Below are 19,274 nucleotides of genomic sequence, written 5' to 3' on the forward strand. Positions count from 1 at the left end.
ACCCCCTCACCCTCAACCCCGCCCTCAACCATTTCTAACTCTGCCCCTGCCACCAACATTGTGCCCCCCCGCCCCAATCCCCCATCCCCGTGCATACCCGCCCCTTCTCCAGGGCAACTAGACTGAACACCAAGAACAAGAGTGCTGTAGTTGCCTTTGTGGGGTAAATCTCCAAGTAGCACACATAACCAAGTATCAGCCACAGCCACACACAACTTTTTACTGTCAAAAGGTTCCACGTTTGCTCTGAACAGGACAAGGTTGGAGAGATTATGTGGGGATCAGGGGTTTAGGGTACACCTCTCTGTGGGACTCCAGGGAAAGTGTGGGGTGAGAGAAAGGGCGGGCAGTCAGTCATTTGGAGACGGTGCCTGGTTAATCACTGTAAACAAAATATGCGATCACTGCTGGAATGTTTCCATCGGGACCTCGAGATCTCCTTGGATAATCTGATTTTCGGATAATTGGTATTTGAGGTTCCTCTGTACTTATCCAAATGTTTTTTAAATGTTGTAATTGTGACCACATCCACTTCTTCCTCAGGAAATTCATTTCACATTCGAACCATTCTCTGTGGAAAACATTTGTCCCTCATGTCTTTTTTAAATCTCTTTCCTCTTGCCTCAAAAATATGTCTCTACACTTGAAATCCCCCATCCCTTAGGGAAAAGAAACCTACTATGAACCCTATCTATGCCAGTCATTATTTTATAAACTTCTATAACATCACCTCTCAACCTCCTGCGCTCCAGTGGAAACAGTCCCAGCCTATCCAGCCTTTCTTTATAACTCAAACCTTCCATTAATGGTGACATCCTGGTAAATCTCTTCTGAGTCCTCTGCATCTTAATAGTATTCTTCTTATTACTGAGCAACCAAAACTGGACACAGTACTCCAGAGGAGGCCTCACCAATGTCCTGTACAACCTCAACATGACTTCCCAACTCTTATACTCAAAGGACTGAGCAATGAAAACAAGCGTGCTAAAAGCTTTTTTGACCACCATGTCTGTGTGATGCAAACCTCAAAGAATTGTGATATATGCTGTTCTTTTACGCAGAATTCAAAGTCTGGCTGAGTTTCTGAGATGCAGAGTTGAAGACATTGTGAGTGACTTGCACATTTGGTATAGAGTGAGCAGTCACCAATAAACCATAGCTTGTGTAAATCTGTGGTGGCTAGTTTAGTTTTAGCACTGGAGCGGATAGGGTTAAAGAGCTTTCCATTTAGGTAGTATTCATTTCTGACACTGGAGTGCAGTTGACCTTTGATGAGGTGAATAGAGATTGCCAGTAGATTTTAAAATGATATGGAGCTGTCACACAGCCTTGTCCATCCTCAGTCTGGATTTTGAAGGCTTCTGTTTCAATCTCCCACTCAAGCCAATTGTAGTCTTGTCATCGTGAACTTCTAAGATTGTGATAACATTTTCTTTGTTATCCGTATCTTTGGAGCACAATCCACAGATGCTCATAATTTTCTGTGTCGATGAAGAGTCCCTGTTCGTAAGACACCCATGACTATTGCAATTAATACAGCTTCCTCCAGCTGTCTGGAAGTTGTAAGAGCTCTGTCACTTCTGCAGTGGCAATAGTTACTGTTCCATTCATTTAAATCTTTCAAAGCAACCATAGCAACGCAGTAACTTCAGTTTCATAAAGACTTTCCTTACTGCATCTGATTTTTGCAACCCCAATTATTCTATTGTCAGTACCATAGAGAATAAATGATCTCCTCCATCTTCAAAAATGCTTCCTGAATCATTGATTCCTTAGCTATCAACTGAGCCCACATCCTGCCACCTTCAATATTAGCAGTTAGTGACTATTGACACAGTGTTGCCTAAGCTCAGGAGTATTATTAATATTTGTTGTCTGAAGACTGGAGTGTTATTGCTGGGTGTTATCTAAAGGTTGAAGTGTCAGCAGTGTGGACAGTCTGAAAGCAGGAATGTCAATGTTGTGTTGTCTGAAGTCAAGAATGTTAGTTTTGTGCACATTTTTACTAGGTCACAATGCTTGAAGGCTGTAAGGTCTGTTTTCAGTATCAGTTATTGATGTGAACAAATTATACATTTAAGGCAGAATGTTGGGCAAGTATTAGATTTCACCTCTTACTTCCCTGCGTTGTTGATACACTAGAGGATACTATGTTCCTTTTTAAAAATATTCTTATGCAGACCATTAGACTTAGTCTGAGGTACTTAGGTTTCTCATTTACATGCAATAAGCATTTTTATTAGTTATTATGTCTTTGAGTGTTTGATTGCACAGACTTCAAAATGCTTAAACTGTATGGGGCCTTTTTCCAGTCATATTTAGGCTTTGTGAACAGCTCCATTAAAATTTACTTTAATTGAAAGGAATGCTTAGATCTGGGTTATATTAATCCAAATATTGTAGAAAATGAAGCCATAGGTTTTCAGGACTCTGAGAAATTGTGGGAAGGGTTAGGGTTAGGGTTAGGATCAGGGTTAGGGTCAGGGTTAGGGTGTAGAAAACATGCTTAACCAAATAAAGAAAAAGATGTATGTGCCAACTACTCAGGAATAGTTGGTGAGTTGGTTTTCACATTTGAGTTTCTGTCCTCTTATCCCATTATCTTTATTTGATTTTTAATGCTTGAATTGAGGATTTCCCTTTGCTATTCTTGTATTGCCTCTCCAAATTGAAAGAAATTGAGCATTAGTGAGGGTTTGTGGCTGTTTTACAATGCAGGATTGATGGAGAGGGAGCATTTTGGTGCTTGCTGACTTAAGGACACTGTGGTGAAAGGGTTAAAATTATGTCCCAATACATGTGTGATTGGTGCTTGCTGACTTAAGGACACAATGAACAAAGTTCTTGCAAGAACATTTGTTGGCATTTATTCTCAAATTGGATGATGTATCAATCCTGATATATGAAGAGTTTGAGCTTCATTGGAGAACCAGAAATATTATAGGCAAGGCATGCTGTATGTAAAACAGGTAATTAGTAAGAGATCTGCTACAAGTGTTGCATATCGGTCATTATGTTACATAAACCTTTTATGTCTATTTTGAAAGGAATTTTGGAACCCAGTGATGAATTTCAGTTCTGGGCAGAAGTTGCTGCAAGTGATGATAAACCAGACAGAAAAGAGAGAGCCCAGCATTTTGAAGAATTCTTTCAAACAATTTCACAGGTTTGTTTTATACCAAAAGCCTTTGCAGATGAAATTCTCAGTTAAAACAAATTTAACATGCTTTATATCTTTTTATGTAAGATTTAATGTCAGTGTGAAAAAGAATACAAAGCAACAGAGAACAGTGCAGCACAGGAACAGGCCCTTTGGCCCATCATGTCTGTGCCGATCATGTTGCCATTCTAAATTAATCCCATCTGCCTGCACGTGGTCCGTATCCCTCTATTCATTATCTGTTCAAATATCTGTCTCAATGCTTTTTTAACATTGCTATCGTATCTGTTTCTACCACCTCCCCAGCAGTGCATTCCAGGCACCTACCACCCTCTCTGTAAAAATAAAACTTGCCTTGCACATCTTCTTTAAACTTTCCCCCTCTCACATTAAATCTGTGCTCCCTAATATTTGAAATTTCCACTCTGGGGGAAAAAAAAACTCCTGACTATCCACCCTGTCCATGCCTCATAATATTATACACTTCAGCCTCCCTCACTTTAGTGAAACAATCCAAGTTTATCCAACCTCTCCTTATGGCTAATTCACTCCAATCCAGGCAACATCCTGGTAAACATTGTTTGCACTCTCTCCAAAGCCTCCACATTGTTCTTACAGTGTGGTAACCAGAATTGCACACAATACTCAAGTTTTATACAGCTGCAACATGACTTACCAACTACAATACTCCATGCCCTGACCAATGAAGGCAAGCATGCTGCGTGCCTTCTTTACTGTTTTATTCACTTGTGCTGCCACTTTCAGGGAACTATGGAGTTGCACCACAAGATCCTTCTGTATATCAGTGCTTCTAAGTACCCTACCATTTACTGTATACTCTTTGCTTGCATTTGACCTGCCAAAATGCATTATCTCATACTTGTCTGGATTAAATTCCGTAGAACATAGAACAACAGCACAGGAACGGGCCCTCCGGCTCACGATGTTGTGTCAAACATGACGCTAAATTAAACTAATTCCTTCTACCTGCCCTTGGTCCCTGTCACTCCATTCTTTGCATATTCTTGTGCTTATCTAAAAGTCTCTTAAATGCCCTATTGTATCTACCTTCACTATCATTCCTGTCAGCTCATTCCAGACTCCTACCACTCTTAGTGTAAAATAAACTTGCCCCTCACATCTACTTTGAAGTTTCCCCCTCTTACATTAAATGCATACCTCCTAGATTTAGACATTTCAACTCTGGGAAAAAGATTTTGACCATCAACCCTATCTATGCATCTCATAATTTGATAGACTTCTATCAAGTCTTCCCTTAGCCTCTGTTGCTCCAGAGAAAACAATCTGAGTTTTTCTAAACACTCCTTTTAGCTTATTCCCTGAAATCCGGGCAGCATCCTGGTAAACCTCTTTTGCATCTCTCCAAAGTCTCCACATCCTTCCTGTGATATGGTGACCAAAGTGAATGCAATATTTAGTGTGGCCTAACCAAAGTCTTACAAAACCGCATCTGCCATTTTTTTGCCAAGCTTTCCAATGATCTATATTCTGCTATATCCTTTGACAACCTTCCTCACTATCTACAACAGCGCCAATTTTTATGTCATCTGCAAACTTACTGATCAGTCCAGCTTCATTTTCATCCAAATCATTTGTATAAATTACAAACAGTGGAGGTCCCAGCACTGATTACAGACATTAAGTCAGAAAAACACCTCTTCACAATACTCTCTGTCTTCTAGACCAAAACAATTTTGGATCCAACTTACCAACTCAGCTTGGATCCCATGTGACTTAATCTTCTGGACAAGCCTACCATGAGGGACCTTGTCAAATGCTTTAGTAAAGTCCATGTAGACAACATTCACTGCACTACCCTCATCAATAACCTCTATCACTTCCTCAAAAACTCAATCAAATTTGTGAGTAGACCTCTCCAGCACAAAACCATGCTGACAGTCCCAATAATTGCATTCTTTTCTAAGTGTAAATAAATTGTGTCCTTGCTTTTTGTCATTTATATAAATTATTTGGATGTTAGTAAGTTTGCAGATTATTCCAAAATTGGAAGTGCAGTGATCAGCGAAGAAGGTTACCTCAGAGTACAATGGGATCTTGATCAGCTGGGCTAGTGGGCCGAGGAGCGGCGAATGGGTTAACTTTAGATAAATGTGAGGTGCTGCATTTTGGAAAGGCAAGTCAGGGCAAGACTGATACACTTAATGGTAAGGAGCTAGAAAGTGTTGTTGTACAAAGAGGCCTGGGAGTGCAGGTTCATAGTTCCTTGAAAGTGGAGTCACAGGTAGATAGGATAGTAAAGAAGGCATTTGGTATGCTTGCCTTTGCTGGTCAGTGCATTGAGTAATGTCATGTTGAAGCTATACGGGATATTGGTTAGATCACTATTAGAATACTGCATGCAATTCTAGCCTCTCTGCTTTGGAATGATGTTGTGAAGCTTAAAATGGTTCAGAAAAGATTTACAAAGATGTTGCCAGGGTTGGAATATTTGAGCTATAGGGAGAGGCTGAATAGGCTCGGGCTATTTTCCCTGGAGTGTCAAGAGGCTGAGGGATGACCTTATAGAGGTTTATAAAATCATGAGGGGTATGGATAGGCTGAGTAGCCAACGGTCTTTTCCCCAGGGTGAGGGAGTGCAAAACTAGAAGGCATAGGTTTAAGGTGAGAGGGGAAAGATTTAGAAGAGATCTAAGTGGTAACCTTTTAATGCAGAGAGTAGTGCATGTATGGAATGGGCTGCCAGAAAAAGTAGTGGAGGCTGGTATAATTACATCATTTAAAAGGCATCTGGATGGGTATATGAATAGGAAGGGTTTAGAGGGATATGGGCCAAATACTGGCAAATGGGAGTAGATTTATTTAGGATATCTGATTGGTTGGATGAGGGTCTGTTTCTGTGCTGTATATCTCTATGACTCTATGAATCTTCTCCAATAATTTCCTTACCAATGATGCAAAGCTCACCAGCATGTGTTTTCCCAGATTATTGCTGTTACCCTTCTTAAATAAAGGAACAACATTGGTTATTCTTCAGTCCTCGGGAAGTCATCTGTGGTTAAAGACGATACAAACATCTCTGTCAAGGCACCAGCAATCTCCTCCTTTACCTTCCTCAGTGTCCTGGGATAAATTCCATTTGGCCTTGGGGACTTATGTGCCTTAGTGTTTTTCAAGACACCCAAAACCATCTCCTTCTTAATATCGACATTCCCTACAATATCAATAAACCCCTCCTAATCTACCATCATCCGTATCCTTATCTTTGGTGAATACTGATGGGGAGTACTCATTAAGGTTCTCACCCACTTCCGCTGGCCCTCTGCGTAAATTCTCTCCATTGTCCCTTGAGTGGACTCACTCTTTCTCTGGCTACACTCTTGCTCCTGATATATGTATAAAATGACTTGAGATTCTCCTAAACTCTATTGACAAGGACAGTTCACAGCCCATTTTCACCCTCCTAATTCCTTGTTTCAGTTCTTTCATGCTTCCTTTATATTCCTCAAGGGCTTTATCTGATTTCAGTTTTCTAAACCTTACATATGCTTCCTTTTAATTTTTCACTAATCTGTCAATATCTCTTGTCATCGACCTGTTCCTAACATCCTCACAGGAATATGCTAATCCTGAAGTCTGATTAATTGGCATTTAAATACACATGTCAGATGTGAATTTGCCCTCAAACAGCTATACCTAAACTAATTTCTCCAGTTCCTGCCAAGCACTGATGTAATTAGCCGTCCCTCAACTTAGCACATTCACTCGAGGACCAGTTTTAACCTTATTCATTACTGTCATAGAATTTATGAAATTATGATCATTGTTCCTAAAATGGTCCCCCATTGAAACTTTTATATATTGGAAGTTTAGTCACCAAATTGAAGTAGTTGAGGAAATAATTTGTTTTAGAGCACATGGCTTTTGGTCAAATGCTGATCATATTTTGTGTTGGAATTGCTTTTCAGCTGACATTTAAAAAATATTTGTAATTCTCAAATGTGATGGTTTATATCTAGTTTAGTGCTTTTATTGACTTCACACAATCGTTTTTTCTCTTTGCTGCACACTTTTCTAGATCCTTCTGATTTATGCCATGGAAGTGCTGCTTAAAAGTTGAGGCAAGTTCAGCATCATATAAATTGGAAAGTTTCTTAACTATATTTCTCTCTTTTGCTTTCTTAGCAGTACAACAATTTGGATGCTCTTTCTTTAGCTGACGTTGTGGATTTGGTTGAGACTACTCGTGATACTGTGGATGATATATGGAGACAAACTGAGCATGATTTTTACCCAGAGCCACGAATGCACCATCTGCTGGATGTCATAGGTACTGTCTTTGAAAGAATAAGTAACTTGTAGGTGTACAATTGGACTGTCCATTTCTTTTAGTGGGTCATATCTAAACATTCTCCCCATGTCTCAGAGCTAATAAAAAAGGACCTGGATTTGTATAGTGCCTTCCAAGAATATCAAACTTTTCAAAGCACATTCACAGCTAATAAGTATTTTTAAGCTGCATGCTCTTGTGATACACAAATCATGGCATCCAATTTGTGCACAACAAGTTCCTACAGCAAAAATGTAGTAACAGTGCAATATGTTATATGTAAATAAAAGCAAAATACTGTGGATGCTGGAAGTCTGAAATAAACAGAGAAAGCAGTAGAGAGTCAGCATGTATGGCAGAGTTAATGTTATTGCACCTGGTATGACTTCTTCAGAATTAATTATTTATAATACTAATTAAGAAATAAATAATGATCAGGTCACTTGGGAAAGCTTTACTCCTCTTCTTTGAAATAGTGCTGTGAGATATTTTATAACCACTAATAAAGCATATATGGCTTTGGTTTAGTATCTCATTTTTATATTAAAAAAGTGCCTTCAACAGTGCAGCAGTTTCCTGGGACTGGACTGGAATGTGAGCCTTGATATTTGTGCTTGAACTTGGTCTTGAACCCTGTTCTTCGTGTCTAAGAGAAGGGAGTGCCACCAAATGACAAAATTCACTGTACATATTACATTTATTTGTTAATGTATGTAATGTTTCACATTGTCAGGAATATGCATTTTTACTAGCATATTGAGAATTATGATCTCAAGGGCTATGTTAATATATGTTGATTAAATACTGCTTAGGTATGAATGATTATACACTTTAAAAGTTGGCAGAATTTATGCCATAAAAATGTATTTGTGCATATCTGTATTGAAAATATTTTTCTGTGAAGTTGAATATATTCCTGTTTTAGTATGAATGGTTTCAGGTTGGAACAAAATTTAAAAAAAAAAAGGATCTATATGTCTTGAAAATGCTTTAAATGATGAATGTTCCTACATTGTCATTTTATTGCAAATTTAACAATAAAATTTGTCAAAGTAACAGATTCCTAGCCATTTCTGAGTGACTAAACGGTACAATGATGTACATTACTATTAGGCAAATAAATGTTTCTGATTCCCTGCAGGATCACATTTTCTAATGGTCTTGTGGTTTGTCTGGTTAACAAGTGCAAAGGATGTTGGAATGTCATCACAATCAATGCTTGAAAACAGCCTGGAGTGTGTTTGGTTTGAAATTATTTGCCTCTTCCTGAGGGGGAAGATCCTAGCTTCCACTCCACCTCCAAAAATTAAATTAGTGCTTAATAAGTATTTATTGTTAGGTGTAAGCCCTATATTTTGATGCTCCATTGCATTTCACATTGGAACTTAGACAACTTTATATTTTGTTTCCAAGGTAGGGTCAAAGTGCTAAAACATTAACTGTGCAATATATCATAAGATGTAGGAGCAGAAATTAGGCTATTCAGCCCATCGAATCTGCTCCACCATTCAATCATTGCTGATAAGTTTCTTAACAGTATACTGCCACCTTCTCCCCGTAACACTTGATCCCTTTGATACTCCAGAACCTAGCTAACTCAGTTTTAAATATACTTAATGAGCTGCCCTGCACAGCCTTCTATGACAATGAATTTCATAGATTCACCACTCTCTAGCTGAAGAACTTTCTCCTTATCTCCATTCTGAAAGGTCTTCTCTTTACTCTGAAGCTGTGCCCTCAGGTCCTAGTCTTTCCTACCAATGGAAACATCTTCCCAATATCTACTCTGTCCAGGCCATTCAATATTCTGTATGTTTCATTTAGCTCCCCCCTCAACCTTCTAAACTCCATCGAGTATAGACCCAGAGTCCTCAAACATTCCTCATATGTTGAGCTTTTCATCCTGGGACCATTCGCTTGAACCTCCTCTGAACATGCTCCAAGGCCAATACATCCTTCCTGAGATATGGGGCCCAAACTGCACACAGTACTCCAAATGTGGTCTGACCAGAGCCATGTAGAGCCTCAGAAGTACATTCCTGCTTTTATATTCAAGTCCTCTCAAAATAAATGCCGTCATTACATTTGCTTTCCTAACTACTGACTCAACCTGCAAGTTTACCTTGAGAGGATCCTGGATAAGAACTCCCAAGTCTCCTTGCACTTCAAATTTCTGAATTTTCTCCCCATCTCGAAAATAGTTCATGCCTCTATTCTTCCTATTCTTCATGACCTCAAAATTTCTCACATTATACTCCATCTGCCATTCTTAGCCCACTCTCCTAACCTGTCCAAATCCTTCTGCAGCCTCCCTGCCTCCTCAATGCTACCTGTCCCTCTACCTATCTTTGTATCATCCGCAAACATAGCCAGAATGTCTTCAGTTTGTTCATCTAGATCATTAATGTATAATGTGAAAAGTTGTGGTCCCAACACAGCCTTGCAGAACACCACTTGTCACTGGCTGTCATCCTGAGAAGGAGCCTTTTATCCCTACTCTCTGCTTTCTGCCAGACCGTCAAGTTTATATCCATGCTAGCACCTTGTCTCTTACACCATGGGCCCTTATCTTGCTCAGTAGCCTCCTGTGCAGCATTTTGTCAACGACCTTCTTGAAGTCCAGGTAGATAACATCCACCGGCTCTTTTTTGTCTAACCTGCTCGTTACTTTCTCAAAGAATTCTAGCAAATTTGTTAGAGATGACCTCCCCTTGATGAAACCATGCTGACTTTGCCCTATTTTACCATACACTTTCAAGTATTCAGAAATCTCATCCTACGCAATGGTTTCCAGGATCTTACCCACGACCGAGATTAGGCTAATCAGTCTGTAATTTTCCATCATTTACCTAGCTCCTTTTTTACACAGGGGTGTCCCATTAGTGATTTTCCAGTTCTCTGGGACCCTTCCTGATTCTAGCAATTCCTGAAAGATCACTACTAATGCTTCCACTATCTCTTCAGCTATCTCCCTTAGAACTCTGGGGTGTAGTCCCTCTGGCCTGAAGGTGGATAAATCACCTGGACCATTCAGGTTCTCTAGCACCTTCTCCTTGGTGATGGCCAGTATACTCAGCTTTGCCCTCTCACTCTCTTGAAGTTTTGGGATATTATTCGTGTCTTCCACCATGAAGACTAACGCAAAGTAATTATTCAGTTTTTCAGCCACTTCCTTGTTCCCCACTACTATCTCTTTTACATCATTTTCCAGTGGCCCAATGTCTACTTTTGCCTCTCTTTTGCCCTTTATATCTGTAAAGAAACTCTTACAGTCTTTTTTTATATTACTGGCTAGCTTATCCTCATATTTAATCTTCTCCTCTCTTTTGCCCTTTATATATGTAAAGAAACTCTGACACTCTTCCTTTTTATTACTGGATAGCTTATCCTGATATTTAATCTTCTCCCTCCTTATTTCTTTTTTTGTTGCCCTCTATTAATCTTTGTAAGCTTCCTAATCCTCTGGTTTCCCACTGCCATTTGTCATGTAAAATGTTTTCTCTTTTGCTTTTATGCTATCCCTGACTTCCCTAGTCAGCCATGGTTTCCTCATCCTCCTGTACCATGCTTCTTTTTCCTTGGGCTGAATCTCTGTTGTGTCTCCTGAATTACTCCCAGATGCCCCTGTCATTGCTGTTCCACTGTCTTTCCTGCTGGGCTCTTTTCCCAGTCCATTCTAATCAGTAATTAGTTTTCCCATGTGTTGCATATGTATGGTAGCTTGAGGATATGTGACATACTTCCATCTATCTTGCCATCTAATTGCTATACAACGTTTTGATATTGATCATTTTGGACATTAGGATGTTACAGAGGATTATCAATTTGTTACTGTTGTTTAAAAATGAGAACTTTTGTGCATACAAAACTTTAATTCCTTGCCATTTCTTTTCTGTAGGAAATGCCTTGGGTAGATTTGTACAGAAAACTCTAATGCAGTTAAATTTATGGGGAGATCCTTTCCATACTGTGAAAGAGAACCTCCGATCTGGCATCACCATCTGTGAACAGTGGGTGGCAGCCTGTGATCATCTGACAGGACAACTGTGGCGGCGATATACTCCTCACCAATGGAAAAGTGAGAAATATTATCCAGGATCATTGGCTAAACTTGCAAAACGCCTTGAAGAGGTACAGTATTATTAATTATTTTCTTTGTTATTTTGAAAATTGTGTGATTACTTTAAACATTGCAAATTGTAAGAAAACTACTACACACCTAAGACTTAAACTAACGGTCACAATGTAGCATTCCGATAAATAATGGGACTTTTTCCACAGGTTGCTATAAGTTTTGTATTTCTTATTTGTTTCATGTTGAAGTTATGATTGTTGAAAATTCAGAACTGGCAGCAACCTTTTTGAACATGTACCTTTGGGCGGCATGGTGGCTCAGTGGTTAGCACCGCTGCCTCACAGCGCCAGGGTTCCAGGTTTGATTCCAGCCTTGGGCAACTGTCAGTCTGGAGCTTGCACATTCTCCCTGTGTCTGCGTGGGTTTCCTCCGGGTACTCTGGTTTCCTCCCACATTCCAAAGATGTGCAGGTCAGGTGAATTGGCCATGCTCAGTTGTCCATAGTAGTTAGGTGCATTAGTCAGAGGGGGTCGGTTACTCTTCGGAGGGTCGGTGTGGACTTGTTGGGCCAAAGGGCCTGTTTCCACACTGTAGGGAATCTAATCTAATCTAAGCTTAACATAAGATTTCATGTCTAATTCTTCATTATCTTTTATTTGGTCATGGGCTGTAAGTGTTGCTAGCTAGCATTTATTATCCATTCCCAGTTGCTCTTGAAAAGGTGGTTGAGAGCTGCTATCCTAAATAACTGCAGGTGTGGGTATTGCCTGCAGTGCTGTTAGGAAAGGAGTTTCAGGATTTTGATCCAGTAACAATGTAGGAATAGCGATATAGTTCTAAATCTGGACATTAATAGCTTAGAAAGGAACTTGCAAGTGGTGGTGTGGCTGTCTTGTAGCTACAGTATTTATATGGCTGGTCAAATTCAGCTTCTAGTCAATGATACTCCCATCCCCAAGATGTTGATCTTGTCGTTACATCATACCTCTCAATACCTGGCTTAAAAAATAATAATTGATTAAGCACTAATTTCTGTTTGCAGAAGAGATCCAAATTTCTACCACATTTTTCACTGGTTTATGATTTCCTGGTTTCCTTCTGTCACTTTCCTTAAATTGCACAAGTCACTTCTTGCCAATATAAAGAAATGGTTTTTAAACTGAGAGCTTTGAGAGGTTTTATTTGGGGCATTTGCAGTGTTGTCACTCAGATTCTCAACTACTTTCTTTAAAACTCTGCGTGAAAGCCATCTGTTTTGGCAATTTGTCACTTTCAGTGTTATTTCCTTCATCATCACTGTTAATTTGGATTCATTAATTTTGATAGACCCCAACCTTGATTTGTTACTCAAATTCCTGGCAAGCGTTCCTATGCTGTGAACAATGCTGCAAAGTAATTGTTTAACAAGTCCTCCAATTCATTATTACAATTGATGCTCTCACTTATCTCAATTTTCAAAGATCTTGTCCGTGACCACCATCTTTTCCCATATATAATTGTGAACATTTTTGTATGGATTTTGATATCAGTCATTCATGCATGTGGAGTGTATTCTATCACCTAGTAAATGGTAGACAGACTTTAGGGAATCAGGAGGTGGGTTACCCACAGTAGGATTCCTAGCCTCTGACTGGCTCTTGTAGCCACTGTATTAATTGGCTAGTCCATTTTAACTTTTGGTCAGTGATAACCCCCCAGGATGTTGATAGTGGGAGTTCAGTTATGGTAATGCCCTTGAATGTCAAGGGTCACTGGTTAAATTCTTCTCTCTTGTTGGAAATAGTCATTTCTGAAACTTGTGTGGTGCAAATGTTACTTGTCACTTGTTAGCCCAAGTCAGGATATTATCCAGGTCTTGCTGCATTTGGATTTGGACTGCTTCACTATCTGCAAAGCCTATAGTGGTGCTGAACCTTGGGCAATCATCAACGAACAGAATTGTACAATACAGAAGAGTCAAGTCTGCACTGACAAAACCATTCAAAATCTATACAGGACCCACTTTCTAGCATTTAGTTAGTGAATATTACATTTCAAGTAAACAACAAAACAAAGAAATGCAGATGTTGTAAATTTGAAACATTGAATATTATGACACTAGAAGTTTTTATCCAAGTACCTTTTAAATGTTGTGAGGTTTCCTGCCTCAACTATGCTGTAGGCTATCCATTTCAGATTCCCACCACCCTCTAGGAGAAAAAGGATTTCTTTAAATCCCCTCTGAACCGTTCACCTTAAAATTATGCCCCCTCATTATGTACTCTTTAACTAAGGGGATTAGTTGCTATCCACCCATCTATGCCCCTCACAATCTTCTATGTCTCAATCAGGTCCCCCATATCAGCCTATTTTTGCTCTAATGCAAATAACTCCAGTTTAACCAGCCTCTCTAAATAGCTAATATGCTCCATAATATTCTCAGCTAATATTCTCAGCTACATCGTTTGCATATATCACTATGAATAAGCGACCCAGCAGCGATCCCTGTGGTGTGCCACTGGACACTGGCCTCCGCTCAGACAAACAGCCAAGTTACCCTGGACTCCATGTGCTTTTACCCTTCTTTATCAGTGTCCTATATGGAACTTTGTCAAAGACTTTGCTGAAAGCATATTAGTGATATCAGCAGCACAATCCTCCTCCATACACCTAGTCGCCTCCTAAACAAAAATTGCAGTCAGGTTCGTTAGGCATATCCTCCCCCTGACAAAGCCATGCTGACCATCCCTGAATAAACCTTGTCTCTCCAAGTGGTGATTAATTCTCTCCTTTGGAATTTTCTTCAATAGTTTTCCTAACGTTGATGTGAGGCTCATTGATCTGTAATCCATATCACCACCACTCTTCTTGAAAAGTAAAACCAAGTTAGCTGTCCTGCTGACCTCTGGGACCTTCTGTATGGCCAGAGAGGAATTAAGTATTTGGGTCATAGCCCCTCTAATTTCCTCCCTCATCTTCCACGCAATCTGGATCTGGGGATTTGTTCACCTTTTAAATTTCAAAATCTTCCAATACCTCCTCACTCCCTATGTTAGTCTGCTAAGAACCTCACAATACCTCTTGCTGAATTCTATACCTAGATTCTCCTCCTTCTGAGTCAAGACAGATATGAAGTATTCATTTAACAATTTACCAATATCCTCTGGTCCCATGCACAGATTAGTCATCCTCTTCTCCTGATATACAAAGAATGTCTTGGACTTCTGGTTAATCTTACCCACCAGTGTTTCTTCAAAGCTCCTCCTTGCTCTCCTAATTACTTTCTAAAGATCTTCCCCCACACTTTTTATTCTCCACTAGGATCTCTATTGATTTGCTCCCTTTATACCTGTTACAAGCTTCTCTTTATCTTCTCATCCAGTTCTGGATATTCCTAAAAATCCAGGGATCTCTTGTTGCTCCTATGTTTCACCCTAAAGAGATATTGGGCCTGTGCTCTCTCCATTTCCTTGTTGAACACCCTCCCCCACTGTTCTGCTGTAGATTTTCCTGTAAGTATCTGTTCCAAGGATACTTCGGCCAGATCCTGTCTTATTTTAATAAAAATCTTTCTTTTTCCAATCTAAAACTCTCTTTGGCAGACCATCGTTTTCCTTTTCCATAACAAACTTGAAATGTGCGGTGTTGTGGTAGCTTTCACTAAAATGCTCTCCCACTGCCAACCTGCACACCTGTCTGACTTTGTTCTCCAGAATTAGGACCAGCACTGTACTGTCTCCTGTTAGGTCTTTTACAGGTTGAAATAAAAAGGTCTTCTGAATCCATTTCAATGAACCTACCCCCTTTAAACAGTTTACTCTATACCTATCCCAATCAATGTTGGAAAGTTGAAATCTCCCCTCATGTAATTACCCAATTATTGTTTTAGCACCACAGTCAATTGTTTACACATCTGTTCCTTTGCTGCTTATTGACTGTATGTTTGGGTTCTGTAATACACTCCCAACAGTGTGATTGCCCCCTTTTTATTCCTCAGCTCTGCCCACAAAGTCAAATTTGAAGGCCTCTCCTAACTGTAGAAACCAACTCCTTAATTAATGTGACACCACCTTCAACAATCGCAGTTAGCGCAATTATCTTGCTTTGTGCAATGTATGACTCCATGTATGGAGTATGCGATGTATGGAGAGGTTTTACCCCTGATTTCCATTTACTCTAGTTTGTTAGGACTTCATGATACCACACTCAGTGAAATGTAATGTTTACTGATAATCAAATGTAGACTGATTGGACAAAATTATTGAATTTGTCCTGCTTTTTGTGTATGGGATATAATTGGACCAATTTTCTGGATTGTCGGATGGATGTTAGTGTTTTAGCTGAATTTGAACAATTTGCCTTCGGGATACAGCACGTTCTGAAGCACAAGTTTCCAGTACAATTGCCAGAATGTTTTCAGGGCTTATTGATTTTGCAGCATCCACTGCCACTAGCTGTTTCTTGATGTCACATATAGTGAATTGAAATAGCCGAAGACTCTATGTGAAATACTGGTGACATCAGGAGGAGGCAAGATGGATCATATACTCAGCACAACTGGCTTAAAATTGATGCAAATGCTTTATACTTACCTGGTGCCCTGATGTGCTGGGCTGCACCATTGTTGAAGATGGGGATATTTGTGGAGCTTCTTCCTATGCCAATAAGTTATTTAATCATATGCCACCATTCACGACTGAATGTGGTAGATCTGTAGAGCTTAAATCTGATCTGTTGGTTGTGCAATAATGTAGTTACTGATGCTGTTTGATGGGCAGGTGGTCCTGTTTTGAGGCTTCGACAGCTTGATTTTTAGGTGTGCCTGGTACTGACCTTTTGGCACTCTTCATTGACCTACATTGCTCCTCTGACTTGATGGTAGTGGTAGAATGGGGGATATGCTGTGTTATGAGGTTGAAGATTTTGTTTAAAATTTAATGCTACTGTGCAGGTGGTACACAGTTCTCATGGATATCTAGTGTTTCCTTAAATAATGTCCCATTTAGCACACTAATAGTACCACACGACATGATAGAGGTGCCCTCAATGTAAAGTTGTGACTTCATCTTTACAGAAGTTATTGACTAGTCGCTCTTACTGATATTGCCATGGGCAGATGCATCAGCACCAGGCAAATTTGTGTAAATGTCAAGATTAGAGTGGTGCTGGAAATGCACAGTGGGTCAGGCAGCATCCAAGGAGCAGGAAAATCGCATTTCGGGCAGGAGTCCTTCGCCATGATTCCTGATGAAGGGCTCCTGCCCGAAACGTCGATTTTCCTGCTCCTCCGATGATGCCTGACTTGCTGTTCATTTCCAGCACCACTCTAATCTTGACTCTAATCTCTAGCATCTGCAACCCTCACTTTCGCCTAAATTTGTGCAAATTATGATTTAGTTTTATTTGTTTCTGACCTTTATATTTAACCTAGATTTTTTTGGGGTGCAGGTAGAGCTCTTCACCCTTCTGGATATAAATTGGGCTGGAATCACATTACTTCCTAATTCCACACCGACCCGCCGAAGCACAACCCACCCAGACGCATTCCCCTATATTTACCCCTGCCCCTAACACTACGGGCAATTAGCATGGCCAGTTCACCTAACCTGCACATTTTTGGACTGTGGGAGGAAACCGGAGCACCCGGAGGGAACCACGCAGACAGGGGGGAATGTGCAAACTCCACACAGTCAGTCGCCTGAGGCGGGAATTGAACCCGGGTCTCTGGCGCTGTGAGGCAGCAGTGCTAACCACCATGCCGCCCTATGTTCCATTAGTACTTTTTAGCCGATTAACAGATTTGCCTTGTTGACCATAGTTAGTTTTTGTCTCTGCACTCTGAAGTCAATCTATAATCTTGGTCACTGCTTCAAACGTTTGTCTTTCAACATTAAGTTGAATATGAGCATGTTATGATTGCCAATGGATAAATTTTCATCCTTTATTATGCTCTTAACTGAATCTGGTTCATTACTTGTTACTGTATCCCATATGGCATGTCTCCTTGTTGGTTCCTGCATAGACAATTTTAGAGAATTCTGGTGAATTTCACCTGAAGGTCTGCCTTTCAAAAACTATCTGAAAGTTGAAATTAAAGTTAAAACCACTCTCTTTTTCATATCTTGTCTAATCTTTGCACTGTGTATAAACTTTAATTTCAGAGGTATAGCAAAGCATCTCCACTTCAATTTTAAATTATTTTGTTTATTAATTCTATATGTAAAGTCTTCAGTACCTGGGTGTGTCTTTTTTTTTAAAGATGGAACTCTTACCTTGGAAGTGATTTGATTCATAAGACTATAGTCGACAGGGCCCTCAGCTGGGTCCAACCCAGCTCCCGCACCTCTGCCCTCACCCTGTCTCTTCCCTCCCGCAACAGCGATAGGATTCCCCTTGTCCTTACCTACCATGCCACCAGCATCTACGTCCAGAAGATCATCAGCCATTTCTGACACCTCCAGTGAGGTGCCACCAGCAGACATATATTTCCTATCCCTTCCTTGTCCGCATTCCACAGGGACCGTTCCTGTAGAGCACACTGGTCCACTCTTCCTTCACTCCCAACACCCCCCCCCCCTCCATAAACATCTTTCCCTGTAACTGCCGAGGTATAACACCATTTACTTCTCCCTCCTCAGTGTCTAATAGCCCAAACATACCTTCCAGGTGAAACAGTATTTTACCTGCACTTCTCATAGTCTGGTCTACTGCATTCGCTGCTCAGAATGTGGCCTCCTGTACACTGGAGAAACAAAGCATAAACTGGGAGACTGCTTTGCAGAACATCTACCTTCTGCCTGCAAAAAATACCTGAAGCTTCCATTGCTTGCCACTTTAGCACACCAACCTATTCCCTGGCCAACATCTTTGTCTCAGGCTTGCTGCAGTGTTCCACTGAACCTCAATGCAAGCTGGAAGAGCAACATCTCATTTTCCGCTTGGGGACTCTGCAGCCCTTCTGACTCAAGATGAAGCTCAATAGTCTTAGGACCTGAACTCTCCCACTCCACCACACACACCATACCTTCTTATCACATAGTCTGCCATTACACGCTACCTATTGTTAGCTACTAAGAGTCTCCATTAACAGCCAGATCATTATCGACTCATTTGTCAGTCCAACTGTTCTGCTTACCTTTGGGCTTTATCTCTACTTATCACATACTCCTTACCCTCTCCCCCGACCCTGTCTTATGCATATAAACCAACATTTTCCTAGCTAACGTCAGGTCTGAGGAAGGGTTTCTGGACCCAAAATATTAGCTTCTATTTCTTTTCACAGATGCTGCCAAACCTGCTGAACTTTTCCAGCAACTTCTTTTTGTCCTTGACAGTTCATTTAGCTTGTAAACTAATAGCCCAGACTACATTTATCTGCCCAGTTCAAATATCTGTTTATTGCACCTTTGGCTAAAGACTTATTCTTTTGTATTGGGATATATTCTTATTCTTCAGTTCAGTCATTGCTATTTTCCCTGTATGTGAGATTGTTGAATTTATTTCTAGAGTTACGTTTGAAAAAAAGAATTCTCAATTTTCAGTGTTAGTTTACGTGGGTGGATGAAAAGAAAAAAATTAAAATTGTATCAAAATAGTGCATAAATATGATTAGAAATGTTATTCATGTCAAAGATAAATGCCAACACAGACTAATTAGACAAGTACATAATTTTTTGTGTAGATTAGATTAGATTACTTACAGTGTGGAAACAGGCCCTTCGGCCCAACAAGTCCACACCGACCCGCCGAAG

The 19,274-nt window shown here is 40.1% G+C and overlaps 1 protein-coding gene across 5 annotated transcripts in view; it reads left to right on the top strand.

Moving 5' to 3' along the window:
- The window catches only part of LOC122550689 (cytoplasmic dynein 2 heavy chain 1), a 555,979-nt gene that overhangs the window by 21,573 nt on the left and 515,132 nt on the right, over positions 1 to 19,274 (top strand). For 4 of the 5 annotated variants that reach the window (XM_043691809.1, XM_043691805.1, XM_043691808.1 and 1 more), the window contains exons 5-7: positions 3,048 to 3,166; positions 7,325 to 7,469; positions 11,368 to 11,600. In XM_043691809.1, coding sequence (XP_043547744.1) covers positions 3,048 to 3,166; positions 7,325 to 7,469; positions 11,368 to 11,600 — 497 coding nt within the window. The remainder of the gene's footprint in view (positions 1 to 3,047; positions 3,167 to 7,324; positions 7,470 to 11,367; positions 11,601 to 19,274) is intronic. The other variant, XM_043691807.1, reaches the window with a different exon arrangement.

This window comes from Chiloscyllium plagiosum, chromosome 6 (genome assembly GCF_004010195.1).
Source record: "Chiloscyllium plagiosum isolate BGI_BamShark_2017 chromosome 6, ASM401019v2, whole genome shotgun sequence".
NCBI lineage: Eukaryota > Metazoa > Chordata > Chondrichthyes > Orectolobiformes > Hemiscylliidae > Chiloscyllium > Chiloscyllium plagiosum.